The sequence below is a fragment of the Peromyscus leucopus genome, chromosome 22, assembly GCF_004664715.2.
Source record: "Peromyscus leucopus breed LL Stock chromosome 22, UCI_PerLeu_2.1, whole genome shotgun sequence".
NCBI classification, from domain to species: domain Eukaryota; kingdom Metazoa; phylum Chordata; class Mammalia; order Rodentia; family Cricetidae; genus Peromyscus; species Peromyscus leucopus.
Window position 1 is genome coordinate 31088877 of NC_051081.1, and position 22443 is coordinate 31111319.

Genomic DNA, 22443 nt, shown 5'->3' on the forward strand with positions numbered 1-22443 from the left:
TAAAAAAGTTAATAATTAAGTTGTAATAGGATTTCCAGGTGATAATTGAAAAAAGAAAAACCCTCAAAATTTTCTAAGGCTGGTAAATGGCTAGCAGTAAAGACCATCCAGGCTTATGTGTTTACATTTAGTGCTTAAGCGATGGAGCTTTTCCCAGCCCTCCATAAATAGCTGCCAATCATTACTGAGAGTCACTAAGTGCTCATTTTACTTACATAAGGCACTGACTAATTCCTTCTGGGCAATTTGGGCAATAGTCTGGCAGACCGTGTTAGGTGTGATGTGGATAATATTTGAAAATTGACATCACAGGAAATAGTAATTGTCACTTTGTAAAGCATAACACTTTCTGTTTTGCATGCTTATTAAGGTGAATCATTAGCTAACTACAAGTTATGCCATTTAAGGAATCAAATTCATGTTTTTCATATTTATATTCCAATAGTTTAGCTCTTTATGAAGGTTGATATTTTGTTTCTTTTTCCTTTTCCTTTCTTCCTCTCTTGTAGAATCTTGCCATTCCAGGCTGACCTTGAATTTGCATCCTTCTGCCTCAGCCTCCCTAAGTGGGTCACAGGCATGTACCACTGCACCACGCTTTTCTTTTTTCCTACTTGTAAAGGTATGGGACATGTTGTTTTTAAGCCATATAAAAGCAATCATAATGAGTGAATGGTCAATAATTTCCCAGGAGTGATTCAGTTCTTCAGTACATAGGCCTTAAACATTTCATTGCTTTAGACTCTTTATAATTCTAAGTAGCTGAAGTAAGTAATTTGAAATAAAATTACTGGTTTATGGTATTACTTGATTACAGATAGAAATACATAGTGGGCCTTTGTTTTTATTGAATTAGGCTAGTGGTAGTGGTTACCTTGTTCTTCCTAGTATTCTCTTTGTTTTTTTTGTCCAGCTTTTGTAGAAATGGTGAAAACTGTGCTCCTAAGAAATGCTTGGGAAGCTGACTGACAAATTGGAAGTGTAGTCTCCTCATTATCAGCCAGTGTCCCTTTATAAATACAATTTCTTTCTATAAAAATAGGTATTCATCTTTAGAGAGATACCAGAGCGGAAAAAAGTGGAGAGACTAGAATATTTGGGATTCTTTGGGAATGAGGCAAGGCATGGGGTTGGGGGAGGAACCTGTGCTCTGTCACCTCGCTCTCGCTCTTTGTGTCCCTCAGGGGAGTTCCCTAAAACAGAACTGCATTTCAGTCCCTGCTTTGAACCTTGTCATCGTCTTAGGCATGAGACCAATGTATCAGCCCCATAGTATGGAAGAGTAATAATCCTCTTTCACCTTACTACCTATTAGCTTTTGATTTTTTAAATCAGATGTTTACCAAGTTCTGTTAATACTTAATATACTTACCAAGTTCTACATCCTGGAGGATGATTCAGTGTAGGAGAAACTTGTCTGGACTTCTTTCAATGATCTAATTAGTACATTTTTATCCTATTTCCCAAGTTTCAATTCTGACATTCTCCATATATACTGTTATTGTTTGTTTATGTCCTCACGGAAATTTATGTTTCCAAGTTTAGATTGATAACTTTCATTAGCTTAAGTTTTAGTAAACTATTAACAAATTTTTAAACAAAATTAGACCTAACAAATTGGAAGTGAAGTAATTATTAATTTGCCTTTATGGTGGTTTTACAAATCAGTTCCAATAAATTTACTAAGTAAATGTTTATGACATAATTTTGTTAAAATATAAATATAATCTAGTGTAGTTTCTTTATCAATTTAAAATTTGCTTAGATTATATCATTTTTTTCTTGAAGCTTGAGCTACTTATTCAAAGTAACCTTACCCAAAGCATTTATAAAATTTATACTATGTTCAGATTTCTTCTGTGCTGTTCATTAAGTGATTCATATATACTCCTTTTCCTGTTAAGTTTCTTAGTGCAAGGATATTTCTACTTTCTAAAGTCTGAAGTTGGTTTGAGTATGTTAGTTAATTCCTAAAATGTATCTTATCCAAGCCTATACATTTGTCTTCTCAGGTCTTTGTACATCTTCATCCCAGGTTTAGGGTTTTGACCTTTTTCAGTGTTGGGATAAGACTGATAATTTCTTTTGCATTGTAACAGAATTCAGGATGAACAGATGATAGATAGCATCTAGTTGTTAGAAAGAATAATCTTATTTGATAGAGCACAGATAGTATTTTCTTTGTGAAATACATTTTTTTCTTTGACTGTGATTTCAGTTCTAGGTATTAGAGGTTTAGGACCTCCTTGTAGAATGGCCTGCTAATCTCCCTACTGGATTTGTGGAAGGGTTCACACATTTGAAAAATGGCTCACCATTAGCAAAGTGAAGAGTCAATGTACACAGAACAGATTCTATTGGTCATATATCTGAAGGGCTTTCCTACTGACTGATACTTTGGGGGTTTTGCAGAGTAACATTATTAGGTCATTGCTTATTTCAGCAGGCTAGTGTGTAGCTTACTGTTGAGGTGTTTAATTTGTTTCTTTTTGTTTTGAGATCCTTCAAGCATAGTGTTGGTTCTTGTGCCATCCATTGTTGTCTGTCCTCATTGGTTGATTGTTGTGTGTTAAACAGACATCCTTGGAGCTTTCTCTCCACACTCTGTGAATCCACTCATTAATCAATCACCAGTCACCTTTGGAGATGGGAAAATTACTTACCTGTATTTCTTTTTCTCAGAAAGCGTGCTCTGGAATGGATTCACAAATGAGCTACCCTCCTTCCCTCAAAGAGTAAGGTTTCTGCTTTACAGGATTTTTTTTCCTTGGGTTATTTTTCCTCTCATCTTTTGAATTTGAAAAGAACTGAGGGAAGGCACCTGAAGAAACCACTGACATACTCACTAGGGAGTTCCAGAGCTTGTCCCGCCCCTAGGGCGGTGTCCATGGCTCTTAAAGCTAGAAAGCTCATACTTGAAGTTGAAACAGGGGCTCAAAGAATCCATTTTCCCAGTGTACCTTCTGAAAGGATAAGTTTCAGGTAAGTAATTTTCTCTACTATGTGATATGCTTTATTCATACTTAGAAAAGAATGTACAATTCCCGTCCTCCAGTCATGGAGACAGATGTTCATGCATAGTCAGCTTCACGATTGCCCTGAAAGTATAACAACTTACAGAATAAAATATTTTCTCATGAGAATCATGCAATCAGAATTTATTTTAAATGAACAATTCAAAACTAAAGGTGCATTTTTGTTCAGTATATTATGCTAGTACTATCATTTCCTTTATTAATGAACGAAATCTTGAGAAATTAATTTTTAAATAAGAAGTATCTTGACTCAGTTTCCCAGCAGTAGTTGACTTTCATATTTGTATATTCATATACTTGTGTGCATGCATACATACATACATACACACACATCCAGGCTAAAAGTAAGATGAAATCAGCTATTCAGATTAGATGCAATATCTCTGTATTGACTAGAATGGGTTGTTCAAATAATGTGAAAATACTTGTATAATTTAAAAATTATCATGAAAACATTATAAGCTGTTAATGAGTAAAATATTCAGTACTTGCATGTACTGAAAATTTAGTTTCTTTATTGCTATGAGCTATTTATCTTTATCTTTTAACTTTTATACTACTAAATGTGAGTTGGTCACAAAAAATAACAGGTAGCAAAATACTAAACATTTGTTCCAATTGCTTTCCTATGTATACTCACATTTGCATTAAATTACATGATGATTCCAATATTTTAAAGTATTTCAAACATCTGTGCCTTTCTTCAGAAATACTTTAAAGTTAGCTGGAAGGCCATCTGTATGGTATAACCTCACATAAACACAGTTACACCCCTTTCTTGCTCTCCTGGCAAGGTTGTTACTTGAAAACAACTCCTCACTTGGAAGTGAGCAAGGACTTTTGAGTAGCAAATAACTGTCATGAAGCACCCAGGAATAGCAGTCTTTTGTAGGCATAAGGTTTACAGATAGTAGCCAAAAGGAGCAGCCGTTTCCAGAAGCAGGGAAAAGAGAATACAGTTGTATAAACCTAAAATAGTCCAGCTTTAAAAGAATTGAGACAGAGTACTTTGGTCTTCTAGAATGTTATTTTCAGAATAGTGGCAAGGAAGCAGAATTTCCTTGTTTAAGGTGTTCATTTAATTGTTTTGCAGGAGATGGGCAGTTTTATCAAAAGAACTTTGAAATAGACATGAATATAGTACCAGTGAGTTGAGTCAGTAGGCTAGGCTGACTGAGATGTAGATTTGCCTTCATATAGTCTCCTTACAACTACCTGGCAAGTGTGGAAAATGGGGTCAATTGTACAGTCCTTATGGTCGGACAGTCCTCATTACTGTGTATAATACACCTTCTCTGAAGAAAAAACAAGTTATATGAAAAACATACTGCATTATTTAACTCAAAGGCGTTGAGGGCTAGCAAGACGAGCTTCTGAGCAGAAGTGCTTGCCAACAAACCTGAACTCTGAAGGTGATCCTTGGACCTACAAGGTAGAAGGAGAGAGCTGACATTGCAGGCCATCCTGAATTTAATGACAGAGATGACTGCATGCGGCCAGACATGGTGTGAGATGTACTACAGTCTCTGAACTGGAAGGATTCATAAAGACAACAATGATCACCTGCCACTCAATGCCGCATGTGTGTGCACTTGGACGTGTATGTACATTAAATTATACCATGTCTAGCTGCGTGCAGTAATCTTTGTCGTTAAATTCAGAGAACAGACTAGTTCACAGCCTGTTCAATTCTAGGATACCAACTATAAGAGAACTTTAATAATAGCTCTGTGGAAAGTTAATAGTTATTATATTGAGTGGCATTAGGAGATAATATAAACAGTTAAATAAGAAAATTAAGAAATATGGTGCATTTTAGGAAAGTAAACATAAAAAAAGAGATTAGCACCCACAAATGAAATACTGAGATACATGGTGTGTTTTTTAAGAAGATAACAAAGAGAGTTTTATAATTTTGCACTGATCATTATATGTATGATAGTGTTTTCAATAAGATGAACAGGAAACTTAAAAACACCATAAAATTCCAACGGAATCTGCTTTCTCAGTTGTGAGACTAGAAGTTGGACTTATCAATAGTTGTAGACATGATGCCTAAGGCACAGTTGTGTGTACATGATGAGTATATATCTTGACACCATTAGAAACACATTTTGGCAAAGCTTTAAAAATTAGGAAAATATGGACTGAGAAATGGCTTGGTGGTTAAGAGCACTGGCTACTCTTCCAGAGGACACAGTTTCAATTCCCAGCACCCAGTTGATGGCTTATACCCAACTGTAACTCCTGTTACCAACCTCTTGTGGCCTCTACAAGCACCAGGCATGCTTGTGGTAAACAGACAGGCAGGCAAACACCCACACACATAAAAAAACAATTAAAATTTAAAAAGGAAACATAAAAGTAAAGAACAGCATTGCTGAAAGCTATATTAGAGGTATCTCAAATCTACCATAGTTAATCTGTAATTAGTTATGGATATTACCTTTTGAATTTCATATTACTACATTAGGAAGCTATTTATTTCCTGAATCTTTGTTTTCTTTTTCTTTCTTTTTTAAAAAATTTCTTTGTGATCTCTGCTATTTGAAGAGCAGCTGAACATTGACTATTTTGTGCTTGTACTCTGAGCTGGGGATTTCATGTCCGTGTAGGACAGTTGATTCATTCTTTTGTGAGTTCTGTTCACGTTGCATAAGGCACGTGTATCGGTCCTTTTCCTTAAACAAATAAACATTTGCTCCTGCAGAGAGCTTGGCAGTGATAACCCCACTGAGATAGTTCCTCAAGTTTGCTTGAGTCGTAGTCTTGGGGTTTACCTTCAGTTATAGGCTGAGAGGATGTTTAACAATGCTTCTAACTTTAAGCTCTTGGTTTCCTTATTCTTGTATTGCTGGTGATTTTAAAGTTTCTGCAGTATGAAATAGTTTTTAACATCTTAAAATTCTGGTGATGTGTCATTTCTTTATTACCTTCCCAAATATGCCTCTTTATGTTGAGGGCTCTTGGGAATTGATTCTTGCAGAGGCTTAAGCTGTGCTTTGCCTTTTGTGAGAACTGAAATTATTTGGTAAGCGCTTGCTTTCTTTTTAGCTTCTAATTTTTCCCTATTTTATTTTGTACATGATATTTGTTTCAAGGTCAAAGGTTCCGTTACAGTTACTATGATGAATCCCAGGGGGAGATTTATAGATCCATTGAACATCTAGATAAAATGGTAAGTCTTTCAGGTGTGGGGTTTTAATGCTCTAAAAATCTTTTAATTCTAGATTAGTGATTTGAGATTGACTATGTTAAAATATACAATGGGCTAACAGTTCTTTCCCTTTCTTGAATTAAAAGTACAAACTGCAGTGTGTCCTTGAATGGATAATTCCTCTAAGAACTTTCCTTTATCATACTTCTTTTTGATTAGTGAGAATATTTAAGAGCACTTAGATACAGATTTTAATTATATTTTTGGAGAAGTATTTGGTTGAAGGGGCAGCGGCATGTTAATGCTATATCCTGTGTTAAGCTGCAGTGGTAGGAGATGGTGGGATACGTGACTATAATTCCTTGATGGCCATCTGAAGTAACTTATTTTGAGTCTTTCTGAACTATGTTACTGTTCTTTGAAATTTATTAAATAACTTAGTTTAATTTTTAGATATGGTTTCTTAATAGGCCAGATTTATTCTTGTGATGCTGAAGATTTTCTGAACTACTTGATAAAGTATATAAACTAAAATCATAAATGTCTAATTGAAACACCAGTTTTTCAGTTATCACCTTTTTCCTCTGGAAGTAATGATGTTATAGCATTTTCATTTTATGTTTTCAGGGCTTTGCACATAGAGGACAAGTGTTCTCCTGCTAAACTGTGTTCCGCGTCTGATGACATAAGTTTATGACGACAGGTTTTAGTAATTTAGCAAACTTAAGTCTTGTCTGCTGTGCTGCAGGAATTTTTACAGCTACATCATTTTAATGTTTTTAAGTTTTTAAAGTTCCAGAAATATTTAGTTAGGAATTAATACCATATTCCAGATTTTTCAAAAACTTCCTAAAGTGAATTTAACCTTAGTGAAATTAATAACTTAAAAATGTTGTAATTTTGAGTTTTGGTGTATTTCTATAAAACCTCCTTTAAGTCTTGTTACGTATTGAATTGTATTTTCAATTTTCATTTATCATATTCAATTTGAACTTGAAATGTCTGTGGTCTTTAGCCTGTGTCTACTAAGGTATGTTGTTGGATTTTCTTTTACTCTAGCTCCATGTTGGAACGCCAAAATGTTGTTGTTGGTTTTTTTATTCCTACTCTTTGGGCTGTTTATTCCTTTGGGGGCCCACTACCCAGCTCCCAAATAAACCACACATGGAGGCGTAATCTTAATTATGAATGCCAGCCTTAGCTTGGCTTGTTTCTAGCCAGCTTTTCTTAACTTACCCATTTACCTTTTACCTCTGGGCTTTTACCTTTTCTTATTTCTGTAAATCTTACTTTCACTCTTACTCCGTGGCTGACTGTGTGGCTGTGTGGCTGGGTGGCTGGCCCCTTGTTTCTTCCTCTCCTTGCTCTCTTGCTCTTTCTTCTTTTCCTCTCAGATTTCTCCTTCTATTTATTCTCTCTGCCTACCAGCCCTGCCTTTCCTTTCTCCTGCCTCTGTATTGGCCATTCAGCTCTTTATTAGACCATCAGGTGTTTTAGACAGGCACAGTAACACAGCTTCACAGAGCTAAACAAATGCACCATAAAAGAATGCAACACATCTTTGCATCATTAAATGTTCCACAGCATAAACAAATACAACACATCTTAAAATAATATTCTACAAAAAAGGTAACTACAGAAAGTATCTTAAGACTGGATTACTTTTTATAAGTACAAATAATTTGCCTTTCTCCCCTTTTGTCTTTTGTTCTTTTTTTTGTAGATATTTATATTACTTTTTTTTTTTTGGCTACTGGGCTTTCCAGTGTTGAATTTTATCTTATTTTTCTAAATGTGACATTAAAAAAATACAATTCTTATTTTTTCTTGTATTGATAGTATTGATAGTTATACAGTTATTCTGGAAATATCTGTGGGGTATAACTCTTACCTCTACCGAAGTGGTTAGACTTTCAGTTTCCTTTCCCTGTTAAATTGTTCAGAGTGTAACCTGGGACCAGGACCTGAAAGTGATTTAAGGATGACAGGGTATGTGGAATGCATAAGCCTAAGATAATTAATCATATTAATTACGTATATGTAATTTTTATAATTTTTTAAAATTACATATATGGTCTACATTATATTTTAATTGTGCATTTCTGGTTTAGAGCACAAAGGTATGTCTGGATGGTGGTAAACATTAACATTTTTTTGGGGGGGGCTGGAGAGATGGCTCATCAGGTCCTGAGTTCAATTCCCAGCAACCACAATCATCTGTAATGGGATCTGAGTCACTCTTCTGATGTGCATGAAGACAGGTCACTCATATACATAAAGTAAATAAATATTTAAAAAACATTTGTTTTCTTTAAAAGTTATTTGAGAGGTAGGTCTAATTCTGTAGCTTTGTTTGGCTGGAAACGTACTATTTAACCCAGATTCACCTTGAACTCAGAGAATCCCTCTTGTGTTCTGGGATTCTAGGCATGAGTTACTGTACTTGGCTGGAGGTAAACATTTAAAAGTCATTGTTGTGTGGAGGGCAGGTAGAAAGGAAGGTGGTCAGTGCCATTGTCAGAGAGAATGGAGGGGAGAAAGGGTAGTTAGGTCAGAGTGGTGAGGAAATCTAAGGACAGCCGTTAGGAGTTGTGTTTAGGGGAACTAAGAATGAGTGATGAGAGAAAAAGGCTTTTTAACTAGCAGGGGACAAGAATATCAAGGTACGAACTTTGTAAGAGTAGTTTCAGAAGAATTGTTTAAGTTAGAAGCTAAATTGGAACAGAGACGTGTCAAATTGGCAAGAATGTCCTCTGTCAGTTTGACTGACACAAGGGAACGGTGTTTGAGCAGTATCTGGCTTGGATGAGCTGATCCACTGAGCATAGTCAGAGAAGGACTCTTGTCTTTCCCCTTTTCTTCCAACTCTTATACTCTCCTTGGACAATAGCCATCCTTTATATGACAGTGATATAAAAGTATGTCTCTACTCATACCTAGCTTTGCATTCTAAATCAAGATGGAAGTTGAGATCATTTTAAAATTCCCAGTAGCATTAATCACTAAATCTTAGTTTTTGACTCTCAAAATATTGTCACTCATGTGGTTTTCATTCCACACTTGTTCATTTCTTCTGTTCGTTTAGGAATGACTGTCTAGGGGTTGGGGTTTGGTAGCTCAGTAGTAGAGCAACATGTTTAGTGTGCACAGGCTCTAGTATGTGCCTTTGCCTCACAAATATCCGTAAGGAAGAAGTGACCATGTCTGTGTGAAATCGCAACTATTTATTAGTGGTGTGCATGTGAAGGTTTTCTTTTCATTACAATTGTCTTCACTTGTTTATTGAACTACTCTAAAGTAATTTTATAGGCCAGGCTGACCTCAGATTTGCGGACCTCTGGCCTTAGCCTGATAGACGTATGCCAGAACACCTCAACATCAGGCTCAAAAGGTGCTCTTTAGCACCAAACGTGTGTGTGCGCGCGCATGCCTTGTGTGTATGTCTAACAATTTGTATTTTATTTTATGAAACAGTATTTTTAGTGCCAAAACCAGTAAAAATATCTTGATCCAGGACTGTCCTCTCATACTCCTTATATATCAGGTACTAGCTTAGTATTTTCATTGGAATGTCACATAAACAATTTCCAAGCTCAACATGGCAACAGTTAAAACTTCTGATTTTTTTTTCTTGACAAAAGTCTGTTTTTACAGACTTTTATAAGTCATTTGATGGTGGTTTATACTTTCTCAGCTGCTGTTGTCATTTTCAATCTCAAACAGCTGAAAATAAAGCCCAAATAGATTTCTCCAACCCCTCCTAGACAAGGTTTCTGTCTGTAGTCCTGGCTGTCCTGAAACTTGCTCTGTAGACCAGGCTGGCCTCAAACTCACAGAGATCCCCCTGCCTCTGCCTTCTGAGTGCTTGGATTAAAGACGTGTTCCACCACTGCTGGGCCCCCAACAGATTTGTGAAAACTCAAATCACATTGTGTTATTCTTCTGGCCTATATCTATAATATTGTCCTATTTCAGTAAAATCCTTGTGTTTACATAGAAAAACCTAAAGGGATCAACAAGCTTTGCAAGCCTTCTTCCACGTAGTTCCCTTTGCCGTGGACAGACTGTTGGTTGATACTGTCCCACGTGTCCAGTGTCTGTCTTCTGCTCCTTTGCACTTAACTGTTTCACTTACATACCTCAAACAGGGTCCACCTATATCTAGCTTTGACTAGCTTGACCTCACAGAGATCCACCTGCTTCTGTTTCTGTTTCTTGCTTCCCCAGCACTGGGATTAAAGGCATGCCCACCATGCCTGGTTTCTTATCTAGCTCCTAACCAATTCAGTAGGGTCTGCTGGCCCCTTGTTAAGTTTTCATTCTACACTGACCCTTCTGGTGTTTGGTCCCTAACTACCTTAGTCTGCTTCACTGTTAACTTGTAAGAACCATATTTTCTGTCAGCCAAGCACTTCAATTTTTTCTCTAATGTATTCAAAGGGCCTAGAATAGTGATTAGATCATAAAAACTCAGGGTTTTAAAATGAATGAATATAATAATCTTCCTATATACACAGCTAAAAATACGAACACACTAATATAAAAGTGAGATAAAGGGAAAGTAATTTATAATAAATTAATGTCTTAAATCTCAGTGTTTAGAAACAGCTATGTTAGAAGACACAATGAAGTAGTAGGATCCATGTATATCTATAGTATCAGTAAAACAGCAGCAAACACAGACTCCTATATGGCCATTGCCTTTGTTGCTTAAATTACTATGTGGCATTGCTGGGTGACTTGAATTTTTTCCCCCAAAAGGGGAATAATTCTTAGTAAATAAATAAAACTTTTAAATACAAGAAACTATAATATTCCCTCACTTTAGATGACGATTTCATCCATGGGAAAATCATTCTTTATTAAAACCTTGGAAAACTGTTTTCTTCTTCTTTTTTTTTTTTTTTTTTTTTTTTTTTTCAACATTTTTTGTCTTTTTTTCTGAGCTCACTTGTCAGCTGCTCGAACTCACAGAGATCCGCCTGCTCTGCTCCGATGCTGGATTAAAGCGTGCGCACAACGCGCTGTTTTCTTCTTCTTATACAAGGTGGAAATGGTACAGGTAATTAGAAGTTCTACCTAAATTACATATCAAAAGTCTTATGGGTGGAAAACAATTGTGTATGGAATTTTCCTATATCAGCATCCTTAGAGCCTACCAAACCTCAAAATATATTGGTGTTGGGGACAACCAAAAATTTGTGCATCCTATTTGCTTGTAGTCTTCCTATGAACAGTTGTATCAGCTTGCCTGGCTTATTTCTATTTTTAATACTTACTGCTATGTATACTTAACATTTCTTGATTTTGTTTGGTGACTGTATCTCACCCATCCATCCATCCATCCATCCATCCCTCCATCCATCCATCCATCCACTATAATCTATATATCTGTATTGTAATTCACAGTAAAAGTTGATGTGAAGTACAGAGTATACTGATATAATTTACGTGATTTTGAAGTTCACTCTGTTGGGTGTACAGAAAGCAGATTCTACAAGATCATGGGTAGCAAACAGCAGGCCATTTGGCAGTGTTTAGGGGGAAACATGATAATTTAGAGATGGTGGCAGTGGAGTTGGGAAGAAATGGATCAAATTAAGATATTTATAAGCAAGAGGTAATATTAATAACCTTTGCTAATAGGCTCTTCACTAGTTGCAGCTCAGGGAGGTGTGAGTTTGGGAAGTCTTGTCATACTGATGATGGTAAGGCTGCAGCCAAGAAGAGATTGCCTGTGGTAGGAATAGTTAAACAACCCTGTCATTACACTGAAGTCACCCATGGGACCCTGAGAATAGAGCTGTCCATTCCCTCCCCTTCTGTAGCCTCAGAGCTCCAGCGTCTTTCTCACTGTGACTATCGGTGAGTTTGTGTTAACTCTCTGGTCTGCTGACATAGATCGTGGGCAGGCTTCTTAGAACTTTGCCTGTTTAGCTCAGGAAGGAACATTTTGTTAATTACATGAGTGGCTGTATATAGAGAACCAGTAAACCCAGGCTGATTTCTAAGACCTCCCCAGATTTCCTTCCTTTAGATGGCAGATTACCAAAACTTTACTTGAGTCTTTTGTTTAAAAAACCATGGAATAGAACTTCAAAATAAATAGGGTATTTGTTGTATGTTAGTGTGTCTGAACTTAGTATTTGCAGTAATGTTTTACTTGGATTGATTTTGTGTTGCACTTGTTGAAGTATATTTCTATGTAGAATTTTAAAGAGACTCATAAATGTCTTATCTTTATTACCATATTTGATTTATAAGCTAATTCTTAGAGTATATGAATAAAAAATAATGGTTAGCTCTCAATAAACTCAAGTGGCTTTTTGCATATAAAAATGTTAGTAATTTTGAGTATACTGAAAGTTGAGTGTCAGTGATCTGAGACTTTTTACTTGTTTGACACCACAAGTGAGAAGTGCACACTTGCTTTCATGTGACAGGTCACAGTTAAAGGTGTCACCCAAGGCAATGAAATGGATAAAGCATATGTGAAGTATTATTGAAATTTGTGTTTAGGACTTTGGTCTCATCCCCAAGATTTTTTATTTGCATACAAATACTCAAAAATCTACCGGAAACAAATCCAAGACATTTCTGTTGTCAAGTATTGATTGATGTTCAACCTATAAGAGCTATCCGTTTTCAAAATCAGTAGGCTAAAAAATCTGTAAGAGTTTGAATTATATCTGTACAAAATTATTGATTTAGTCAAGTTTGGGTTTGATTTTTAATTGGAAAAATTTTAATATTGCTATTAAAATGTTAGAAAGTAAGCTATTTTTAAGATGCAAAAGAACATACCTGTTCTTTCTGAAAATATTCTTAGCTGTAACTGTTGAATGTGTGGGAAACTAATATGAAAAACACAGAAAGGTAAATGTTTATAGGAAAATTATGTCTTATTAGTGTTATAGTTGGAAAAATAACTATAGTATAGAATATGTAGAATTTGAAGGTCTTATGATTTTATTGGCTTTCTTTTTTTGGTACAAAAATATTTTGTAACTTCAGTGTTTATACTGACAAATCGAATGTATTTTAAGACACTGATCATGTAAATTTTTGATTTTTGAAATATTAACCATATTTACATGTGTTTTCCATATGTAGTATGTAGTATTTTTACTATGCTAATTTTTAGGAGTATACCCTTTTACTATGCTAACTTAGGGGGTTTCATTACTGACATCAGCAAATTATTTGGCAGGGAGAATCTGAAAATATCATCGCAGCCATTCAGTTGATTACTTTATTAATAACTTTGTTTAATTTGAATATTAGATACTTTCTTTTCTTCCTACTATTTTTTTAACCTTTTTAGAGCTTTATTGGGGGGGGGAGAGAGAGAGAGAGAGAGGAGACAGACAGAAGGAAGGAGCAGAAAGGAAAGAGAGCTTCTTCCTACTATTTTGAAAGGAGAAATGGTTAGAATTTACTAAGTCATGCTCCTTTCTCTTGAATTTATACCATGTCTACTTTATTAGATTTGGTAGCATTCTGTGTAAGGTAGCCACTTATTAATGCATTGACTCTTAACACTGCTACCTTAGGATAAGAGTTGTTTTGTTTTGGGCATAGAATTATTTATACTGTTAATTTTTATCTTGATTCCTCTTTAGGAAACTCAGACATTTCCTTTTCCCTAATGTGTATCCACTAATGTGTATCCATCTTAAAATGAATGGATTACAGTTCTGATGCTTGATGATGTGCTCATTAATTATGTGGTCATTATTTAAAAGGCATGGTTCTTCTTATTTATAAATGCATATAAAACATATGTTAGTCTTTTTATTTGCTATTTGAATAAGATTTACTTCTGTGTTGTAACAATAGCTATTTTGTTTAATGCAGATAATTTTATTTTTTTTAAACAATTGGGAAGGTAATTCTGAGTTCTGAATTTGCAGCTCTTTGAGATTGACCCTTGGGATATAACATCACAGGTTTTTCTCCATTGCTTAGAGAGTCAGCAGATAATTCAACACATACCCCCAAAGTTAGGAACTTGGCATGTATTCTGCAGAGTTCTAGCTAAAACTGCTAAATTAGGAAGTATTTCCATACTCGAGGGATAGATAGGCTTTGGTGTTTCCAATATCTCTTTCTAACTTGAAGCTGAAATAAGTGTTGAATCATTTCATTGCATATGGGGTTTATGTAAATAATCAAGTTTTTACGTTTATGGGGCCCTAGGGAACTTTCTGTTGCCTGGTCTTTAGACTCACTAATCATATCTTCTAGGGTTGTTGAGAATAGTTAAGTTACCTAGGCATATTTGGGAAGCATTTTGTTTTTCATCATCTTAGAGTTTGGATAATAGCATTGAATTAGCATTTTTTGTCTTTTTTTGAATTTTAGTACCAGTAATTTTACACTTATCATCAAGTATATGTGACATGTTTGTCACTATTATGTACTAGTCAGTGGATGTCCCATTTTATAATCTTATCCTCATGCTTTTATTTATGTATCTCATAACTTTTCTGTGGTGAGAGGTTCACTCATGAGAAAAGCTCCTGTCCCCCTATCTTCTCTTTATAAAGACATGCCATTAGATCATCGTGTTTGTCAGAGGGTTTAACGGGATGGAATCAGTTTCTATCTAATAGGCACTTAATACACTTAATTAAAATTTTAACACACTTTATCTCTTGACTTCCACTTTTTCATGTTGTATTTTCCAGTTAATCTTTATGATTGAGCCAGTTAAATCTTTATTTTGAGCTCCTGTTTAGTAGTGTCTTCTCTACATTTGTAGTTTTTATCTCTTCATTAAGGGTTTCTTGGCCAGTTACTTAGAATTCGTTGCTTTAAATGTAATTCATTTTCTTCTCTTAGAATTCATATCAGTATAAGTATGATACTTGTTCCAAATGTGCTTGGAGATTTTATTACTAAAATGTGTGTTGGAACTTTTCATCCTAGAGTTTATTAAAGTAGATTCTGTTTATGGGTAGCTGTCCTAGCCTTTGTTCAGGAGCACTAAACTTCTCATACTGTGTACACCAGTTGTAGTTACATCGATGTTTGATGAATCATTAATGTAATTCTTTTTATACTATGATACAGCCAATGATTATTGGGACAGAACCTAGGATTAGGAACTTTTTATGCCCATTTTCATGCATAGGAAAGTTATATCTTGACTATCCATATTTCTGGAAGAGAGTTATAATTCCATCTTAGTATTACTACTTACTGGTTTAGAATTACACTGTTTCTTTGCATCCTATTGTCTATATTAAGTTTAACTTTTAATATTTCTTTAAGCTTGTACCAAATGTTGTTGTTGCCCTGAAAAAGTCCCCTGCTTGTCAGGAGAAAACCAATATAGCTTTAAAAACTAGTTATAGATTGGCTAATTAATATATAGGCAAAGTGATTCTATACTTGTATTCTTAAGTCTTATTCTAGATTGGATAATGATTATGGAAGATGTAGGTATTTTGAAACTTGTATAGTTAAAAGGTTTTGAAGTTTCCACTGTAAAGCTTTATGTCATTATTAACAGCTGCCATTTTCCAGATGACTTCATTTAGAGTCGTTTGTCCTGTTATTCTCTGTGCTTTTAGACTGTTAAGACATGAATAGACTTTGGCAATCACATAGAATTTGTCAGTTAAGACCACTTACATTTCTCTCAGACATTTATCTAGTATATTAAATAAATATAAAAAGGAGTTGATATGAATAAAATAATATATTGTTGAGTGTCCAAATTAGTTAGATTCGGTGATTTACTTGCCTGCTTCAGTGAACAAAGTTGCTCTGTTTTAGTGGATTAAAAATATATTCTGTGGACTGATGAAATGACTCAGTGGGTAAAGATGCTCACTATCCAGCCTGCCCACCCTAGTTCAGTCCCTAGAACCCATGTGGTGGAAGGAGAGAACCGACTCCCACAACTTGTCCCTGATCTCTAACTTGTGCCATGGCAAGTGAATGGCTGTAGTTTCTTATCTGTGCATGTGTGCACACACACAAGTAAATATCAAACAAGTAAAATATATTAATGCTTTTGGAGACAGCAAAATTTAGTATGAGCAAGTGTTCAGTTTGTGGTGGTTTGTTTAGCGGTACTCTAAAATTACTTTATTATTATCATCTTCAAAGACACTGGTTTAAAATAGTGAAAAGCTCTCCTTTTTAGAACTGGCTTATAACAACCTGTCTGTCATTCAACTCATCATCAGCCTTAGGAATGTTGAAATAAACTATGTTAAGTATTTTCTTAAATGGTATTTTATCAGATACCTACATAACCTCTGACTGTTTAAAATGTTACTCAGCTACAAATTAAGCTTACAGCTTTAAACAGCTTTAAATCAAATTTAGTTTCAGATTTTTTTGTGTGTGAAAATTTCACAGATTTGCTTTTGTAACTATATCCTTTATGTAGGGAAAATATAATATTGTGAAATGTGTTGTGAGGTAAATGTCAACTGGTAAAGGTGATTTGCAAGTATCCAAACTTAGAAAAAAACCTGGAGTTTCTTCTGCCAGTGGTTAACTGTTATGAGATTACATTTCATGAATGATTTTGATATTTTCCAAGGATTGTTTAATGTATTTTGTCTATTTTTAATTGAGAAATTTATAAGTAAATTTAAAATGTAATTAAATAATAAATTTGTCTTCTTTTCTTTTTCTTTTCTTTTTTTTAGGGTATGAGTATTATAGAACAATTAGATCCTGTATCTTTTAGCAATTATTTGAAGAAATACCATAATACTATATGTGGAAGACATCCCATTGGGGTGTTATTAAATGTGAGTATCCTTAGGAAGCCTTGACCTTTAACATCTGTTGCTGTCTTATTTCAGAATATCTGAAAGGTTACATTTCAGTACATTGATAACATCATTGGCTTTGTTTACATAGCATCAGTTTCTTCCTGGTAACTTTTAACATAATTATAGGTTTATATTATTTTGTTTATTTGAATAAATTTATCACTGGGATTCAGGTCAATAATTTGTTAACACGGAGTTATTTAGAAGATTGCCTTATCTTTTCTTGACGCCTGTCAGTGCTGATAGGCTTTTCTTTCTCAGAAGATTGACTTTTGGGGTTGTGTGTCTGTGCAGACATGTGGCTGCATATACATAGATAAGCAAAGATAGATTGTGTGTGTGTCTTTTTCTCTTAAACAATAATGATAAAACTTGACTTTATTTAAAAAGTGCAGGAGAAGCCAGGCATAATTGCTTATACCTTTAATCCCAGCACTGGGGAGGCAGAGGCAGGTGGATGGATCTTTGTGAGTTTGAGGTCAGCCTGGTCTACATTGTGAGTTCTAGGACAACCAGAGCTACATAGTTTAGACCTGGTCTCAAAAATAAACAAAACAAAACGAAAAAAAGAATTTCAAGAAAGAAGTTTTGGTTTAGTTGGATTTTAGAAGGCTAAATTACTTCCTAATAAATAAACATGAATTTTCTTGAAAGAAAATGTGACACTCTTTAAGAAGAATGAGAAAATGTCTTCTTAGGAGTCTGCAGTGGGCTCATTGAATTGGTTTGGCAAGGTCTAGAAGAGGATCAACCAACAGTTGAAACAAGGAGCTTGATGGTCACATGATTTGACAATTGTAGATGATGGGGTTTTAGGAAGCCTTTTTATCTTGTTACAGGAGTTCAGATTGATGAAGGAAGGGCTCTCAAGGACCTAAATTAATTTCTGGAACGTAGATTGGCGTATGCTGCACTAATTTTCTAAAGTCTGAATTGAATCCAATAGAGTTGTTTTGTTTTTTTGTATGAAAGAAATTATAAACCAGTACACAGTTAAAGTAAAAATTATAGCATACTTCTATATCTGTGAGTTAAATAGAAATTTCAGATTCAGTCTAAGTCAGATGAATAAAAGCCTTTAGTACATTAAGACAGAGGTGGCCAAGATCTAGAGAACGGAAAAAAATATACACCAATTATTAAGAAGCTAGGTTAGGATATACTCTTGTGAAAATGAAATAATGAGATTTTTCTCGAGTATGAGGCAGCAGACATTTAAAGATAGAGTAATACAAGTTGATTTCTCAAATGTGCAAAGTTAAGCTCCCAACATTTACAGTGTTCCTTTTTTTTATGTGATGTCCGTCATAATCAACTTTTTCTTTTTCTTTTTTTTTAAGGCTATCACAGAGCTCCAGAAGAATGGAATGAATATGAGCTTTTCCTTTTTGAATTATGCCCAGTCGAGCCAGTGTAGAAGCTGGCAAGATAGTTCAGTGAGTTATGCAGCTGGAGCACTCACGGTCCACTGAAGCTCCGACCCTCAGGGACGCCACCGGCACAGACTCATACTCTGTCCAGGGTCCAGCCTAGCCTTTACCACAATGTTGGTTCTGGTGTGGGGGGATTCTGAAACCTCAGACTAACAGAACTCTCTTCTCTTCTTTTCTAGTAGGTGTAGTCCTCCTTAATTTCAACTCATTTAAAAATGCTTTATAGTTTGGGGCTGTGGAAGGAAGGCTGGAATCAAAATATTTTGATTAAAAAAAGATGACATTGTAAAGGCCCAATTGGCACACAGTTTTTGAAAATGACTTGTAAAGCATTTAGCATATCCGAAATTTGCACTCTTTGCAGACTCATGCACATATATTCCGCTTTCAGAATAGTTTTGCAAATTGTACACAGACAAAAAAAGGGTGGAAGCTTTTTAATAAAGGAACTTGCATTTATAAATGATCTGTATTAGAATATAAGAAATCTCCAGTTATAGACAATTACTACCCATGTTGTACAACAGATACCTTCTATTTTAGTTGCTAATAAAGGGCTACACAACTCAAAATAGTCTGATTTAAACTTATTGCTTTGTGGTATAAATGGAAATTTGATTTTTATTAATTCATCTCAGAATTTTTGTTGAAATGGCAAGCCTCAGCTCCTATGTAAGACTGTTGGAATATATTTTATTTTTACATTCATGTGATTTTTCTTAAATCACAAAAATCATAGTCATACAATTTTAAAGTTAACTTTCAAAATTAGTTATTTGCCTTTTTGTGTGTGACATACCCTCATGTCATTATTATATTGTAGTAGAATATAAATTCAAGGATGCTTTAAAAACAAATAGATTTAGTCCTTTCCTTCAAATACTGTGTTTGATAGTCTGCAAATGAAGAAACATTGAAGAGTGTTATTAGTGTGTTTCAAGTCATTGCAGACCACACACCACTATGTGTTTTTTTACTGCTTTAAGCAATTTGACTCTTTTACTTGAATTTTTAGCAAGAATTCATTGACAATAACAGTAACAAAGCCTACTGGACTTGTAATAGTCCTGCAAATTTATTTTTTTTGGGGGGGGGCGGGCATGATTTTTGGTGCGGCTCTTCCAACTAAAATAATGGTATGGTGTTGTATTAATTTATCATAGATTTATTCTAGTCATTTTGACAAAAAAACGTGTAATTCATTAAGCCATCATGCATGTTCTTCATTATACCTATTTTAACATAACACTGGGTGTCTATATCACATTGGAGAGTGTTTATATCTTCAGTGTTATACCCAAGTAGCACAATTTTTAGATGCCTTGCACCAATTTTCTTTGGAAATTTGCATTTCTTATTTATTAAATATCAATTTTATATACTTAAGAATGAGAGAAAAATAATACTACCTTTTAGATTCAAAATTATCTACTTATACATGTAGGGATTATACTCTTATACATCAGTGATTTATTTTCCATTATTTAGATATGCTTTTGAGTACGATAAATATTTATCCTTTGTTTAATACAGATTATAAAAATTTCTGAATTGACAATAGTGAATTTTTAAAATGTTTTCTGAGTATAAAATTTGAAAATTCAGAAGAAAAAAAGATTACCTACTTCTCATTACCCAGAGATACACTGTTAATGTTTTTCTGTATTTACATTTAGTCTTGTGTTGTTTATGAGTGTGTATGTGTTTGTGTGTGCGCAATAACAGAATGAAATTCTAGTGCTCATGCGGTTTGCATTATGCCGTTATTCTAAGTACTTACTACCTATGTCTTTGAAAACTCAATTTTAAAAAATGGCTAACTAATATGTTAACACTATATGGAAATAATCAGTTCTCTCTTTGAACGTTAGGCTGTTTCTAATCTTCCGCAATTTTGTAATGGGAAGGGCCTTCTGTGTAAAGTCTGAACTCTATTAGACTCATTCTCCAGGGTACAGTCAAGACAATGAAATAGGTGGGTTACATGATGAGAGTTTCTTAGGCCCACCCTTTAGAACATGCCAAGTTTTGTTTATAATTGTACCAAAACAACAGTGTCCCTCATCAGCATCCTTTCTTCTAACTTTTGACAAATTGTTAAACAAGTAATTGGTTATTTCTTTGTTAAGTTTGAGTTTCTTTCAAATTAATCATTTATTATCTTTCTATAAAGTTAGAGTGGTTTTTGAGAAACAACATAAGAAAGATGTCTAGTCCTAAGAGTACATTATACTGCACATTTTTGTTTGTTCATTTATTTGCTTTGAGACATGGTTTGCCTGTGTAGACCATACTCACCTGGATAGCCCAGGATGGCCTCAGAACTCATGTCTGAGCTTCCTTCCTCAGCCTCCCAAGTGCTGGGATTGCAGACATGCAGTACTGTGCCTAGCTTGTACTGCACTTTTAAAACTAGAATATTCCAACATTACTTTGTCCTTTCTTAGAATGAGCAGGTTTTTTTTTTTTTTAATTACCTGTTTTTAGAGTAGACACATTTCTAAACTGATACTGTGTTCAATTTTAGTTCTGTCTCTGTCACTAGTTCTCTGAAGTGGTGTTTTCCATGTCATGCTGAAGCTTCCTTGTCTGTGTGGGGTGCAGATGACCTCTTAAGCACCTTCTTGTTTGAGAGTGCCAGGTTTTATGACTTTATTTTTTAATAAATTTTTGGCATGGCATCTTAGATAGGTATATGATTGGTTTAGATATTTTTATTTCAGTTCTGCATATGAAAATGAAAGTGAAAACCTTGTTATTTCAGAGAAAGCAGGAATTAATTCACTTTACATCTAAATTATTGGACTTAGCCTTCCTATTTTAAGTGCCTTTAAAAGTTTTGTATTTCAGATATAAAATGTGAAATTATCATGTAGTTCTATAATACAGTTCCTCTGTTAAAAACTTATGAATTATTTTCAGCAACCTTTTATTTACCTTACGTTACACAGAAAATAGTATTTGTGGAGTTCCCTTTCCCCCACTAGTTAGTCCTTAAGAAATGTTACTCTAGAGAAAAAGCTAATTGAGCAGGTAAGTAAGTACTCTGCCCTGGAAATAAGAAGCCCATATAAAGAATAAAGAACCAGTGAGAGTCCAATGCCTATATTTGTATATTCCAGTAGGGATGTTATTTCCTGAGCTCTAGCTGATGGTCATGATTATAGTTATCATAGTTTGCTTTGGAAGCATGTAGTTCATCCCCCTCGATTAGGGGTTGGGAAATGTTTTCTGTGAGGGACCAGATAATTATTTTGGACTTAATATGCCACAGTGGTCTCTGATCTGCCATTGTAATACAAAAGCAGCCATAGACAACATAAGTATATGTTCAATAAAAATTTAATTTATACTAAGATGGAATGCTGGAATTGGCCTGCAGACCATAATTTAACATTCTTATCCTAGGTGGTATAATTCCTTTGTAGTTCAAAGTTGGCTAATGGTCTAGCGATAGTATACAACAGGTGGTTATATGTTTCTGCCATGTGAGCCTTCTTTTAATTGGATGCAGCATCACTGGCTGAATTTCTTACTGAATGCTGCTCACAAAGGTAAGTGCGAAGTAGGGAAAATTAGGAACTCCTGCAGATACCTGTCAAAGCACCTTGAAATCCTTATATTTGCTAAAGTACATTGAGTTTATTTTGCTGCTGTAAACTAATCAGGAGTGGAAATGATGCATTGTTGACCTTGCATGTAGCCAAGGCTGTCCTCTAGCTCCCTGGTGTTGGGACTTCAGATGTGTACCCCTAGGCCTGTCACAGTGAACTGTTTCACATGAGTATTTCAGGTCACTAGGAAAGACTTGAAAAAGTGCCCTTTTCTATCACTCTTATTTTATTGAAACAATGATTTCTAATAAACTCAGAATAAAAGAGAGAAGTTTAATTCAAATAACTTTAGTTGTACTACTATTTCATCATTGAGGATCACAGAACACTTCATCACGTGGTGCTGTCAGCCCTACAGAGATGCCAGTCATTCTAATAATAACTAATCATTAGAAACTGTACAGA

General features: G+C 34.8%; 1 protein-coding gene across 3 annotated transcripts in view; it reads left to right on the top strand.

Annotated features, from left to right (window-relative positions):
* The window catches only part of Memo1 (mediator of cell motility 1), a 98853-nt gene extending 79843 nt beyond the window's left edge, over window positions 1–19010 (top strand). For 2 of the 3 annotated variants that reach the window (XM_028873629.2, XM_028873649.2), the window contains exons 8-10: window positions 6137–6213; window positions 16863–16967; window positions 18332–19010. In XM_028873629.2, coding sequence (XP_028729462.1) covers window positions 6137–6213; window positions 16863–16967; window positions 18332–18463 — 314 coding nt within the window. In that variant the 3' untranslated portion in view covers window positions 18464–19010. The remainder of the gene's footprint in view (window positions 1–6136; window positions 6214–16862; window positions 16968–18331) is intronic. The other variant, XM_028873637.2, reaches the window with a different exon arrangement.
* The last annotated feature ends 3433 nt before the right edge of the window (window positions 19011–22443 follow it).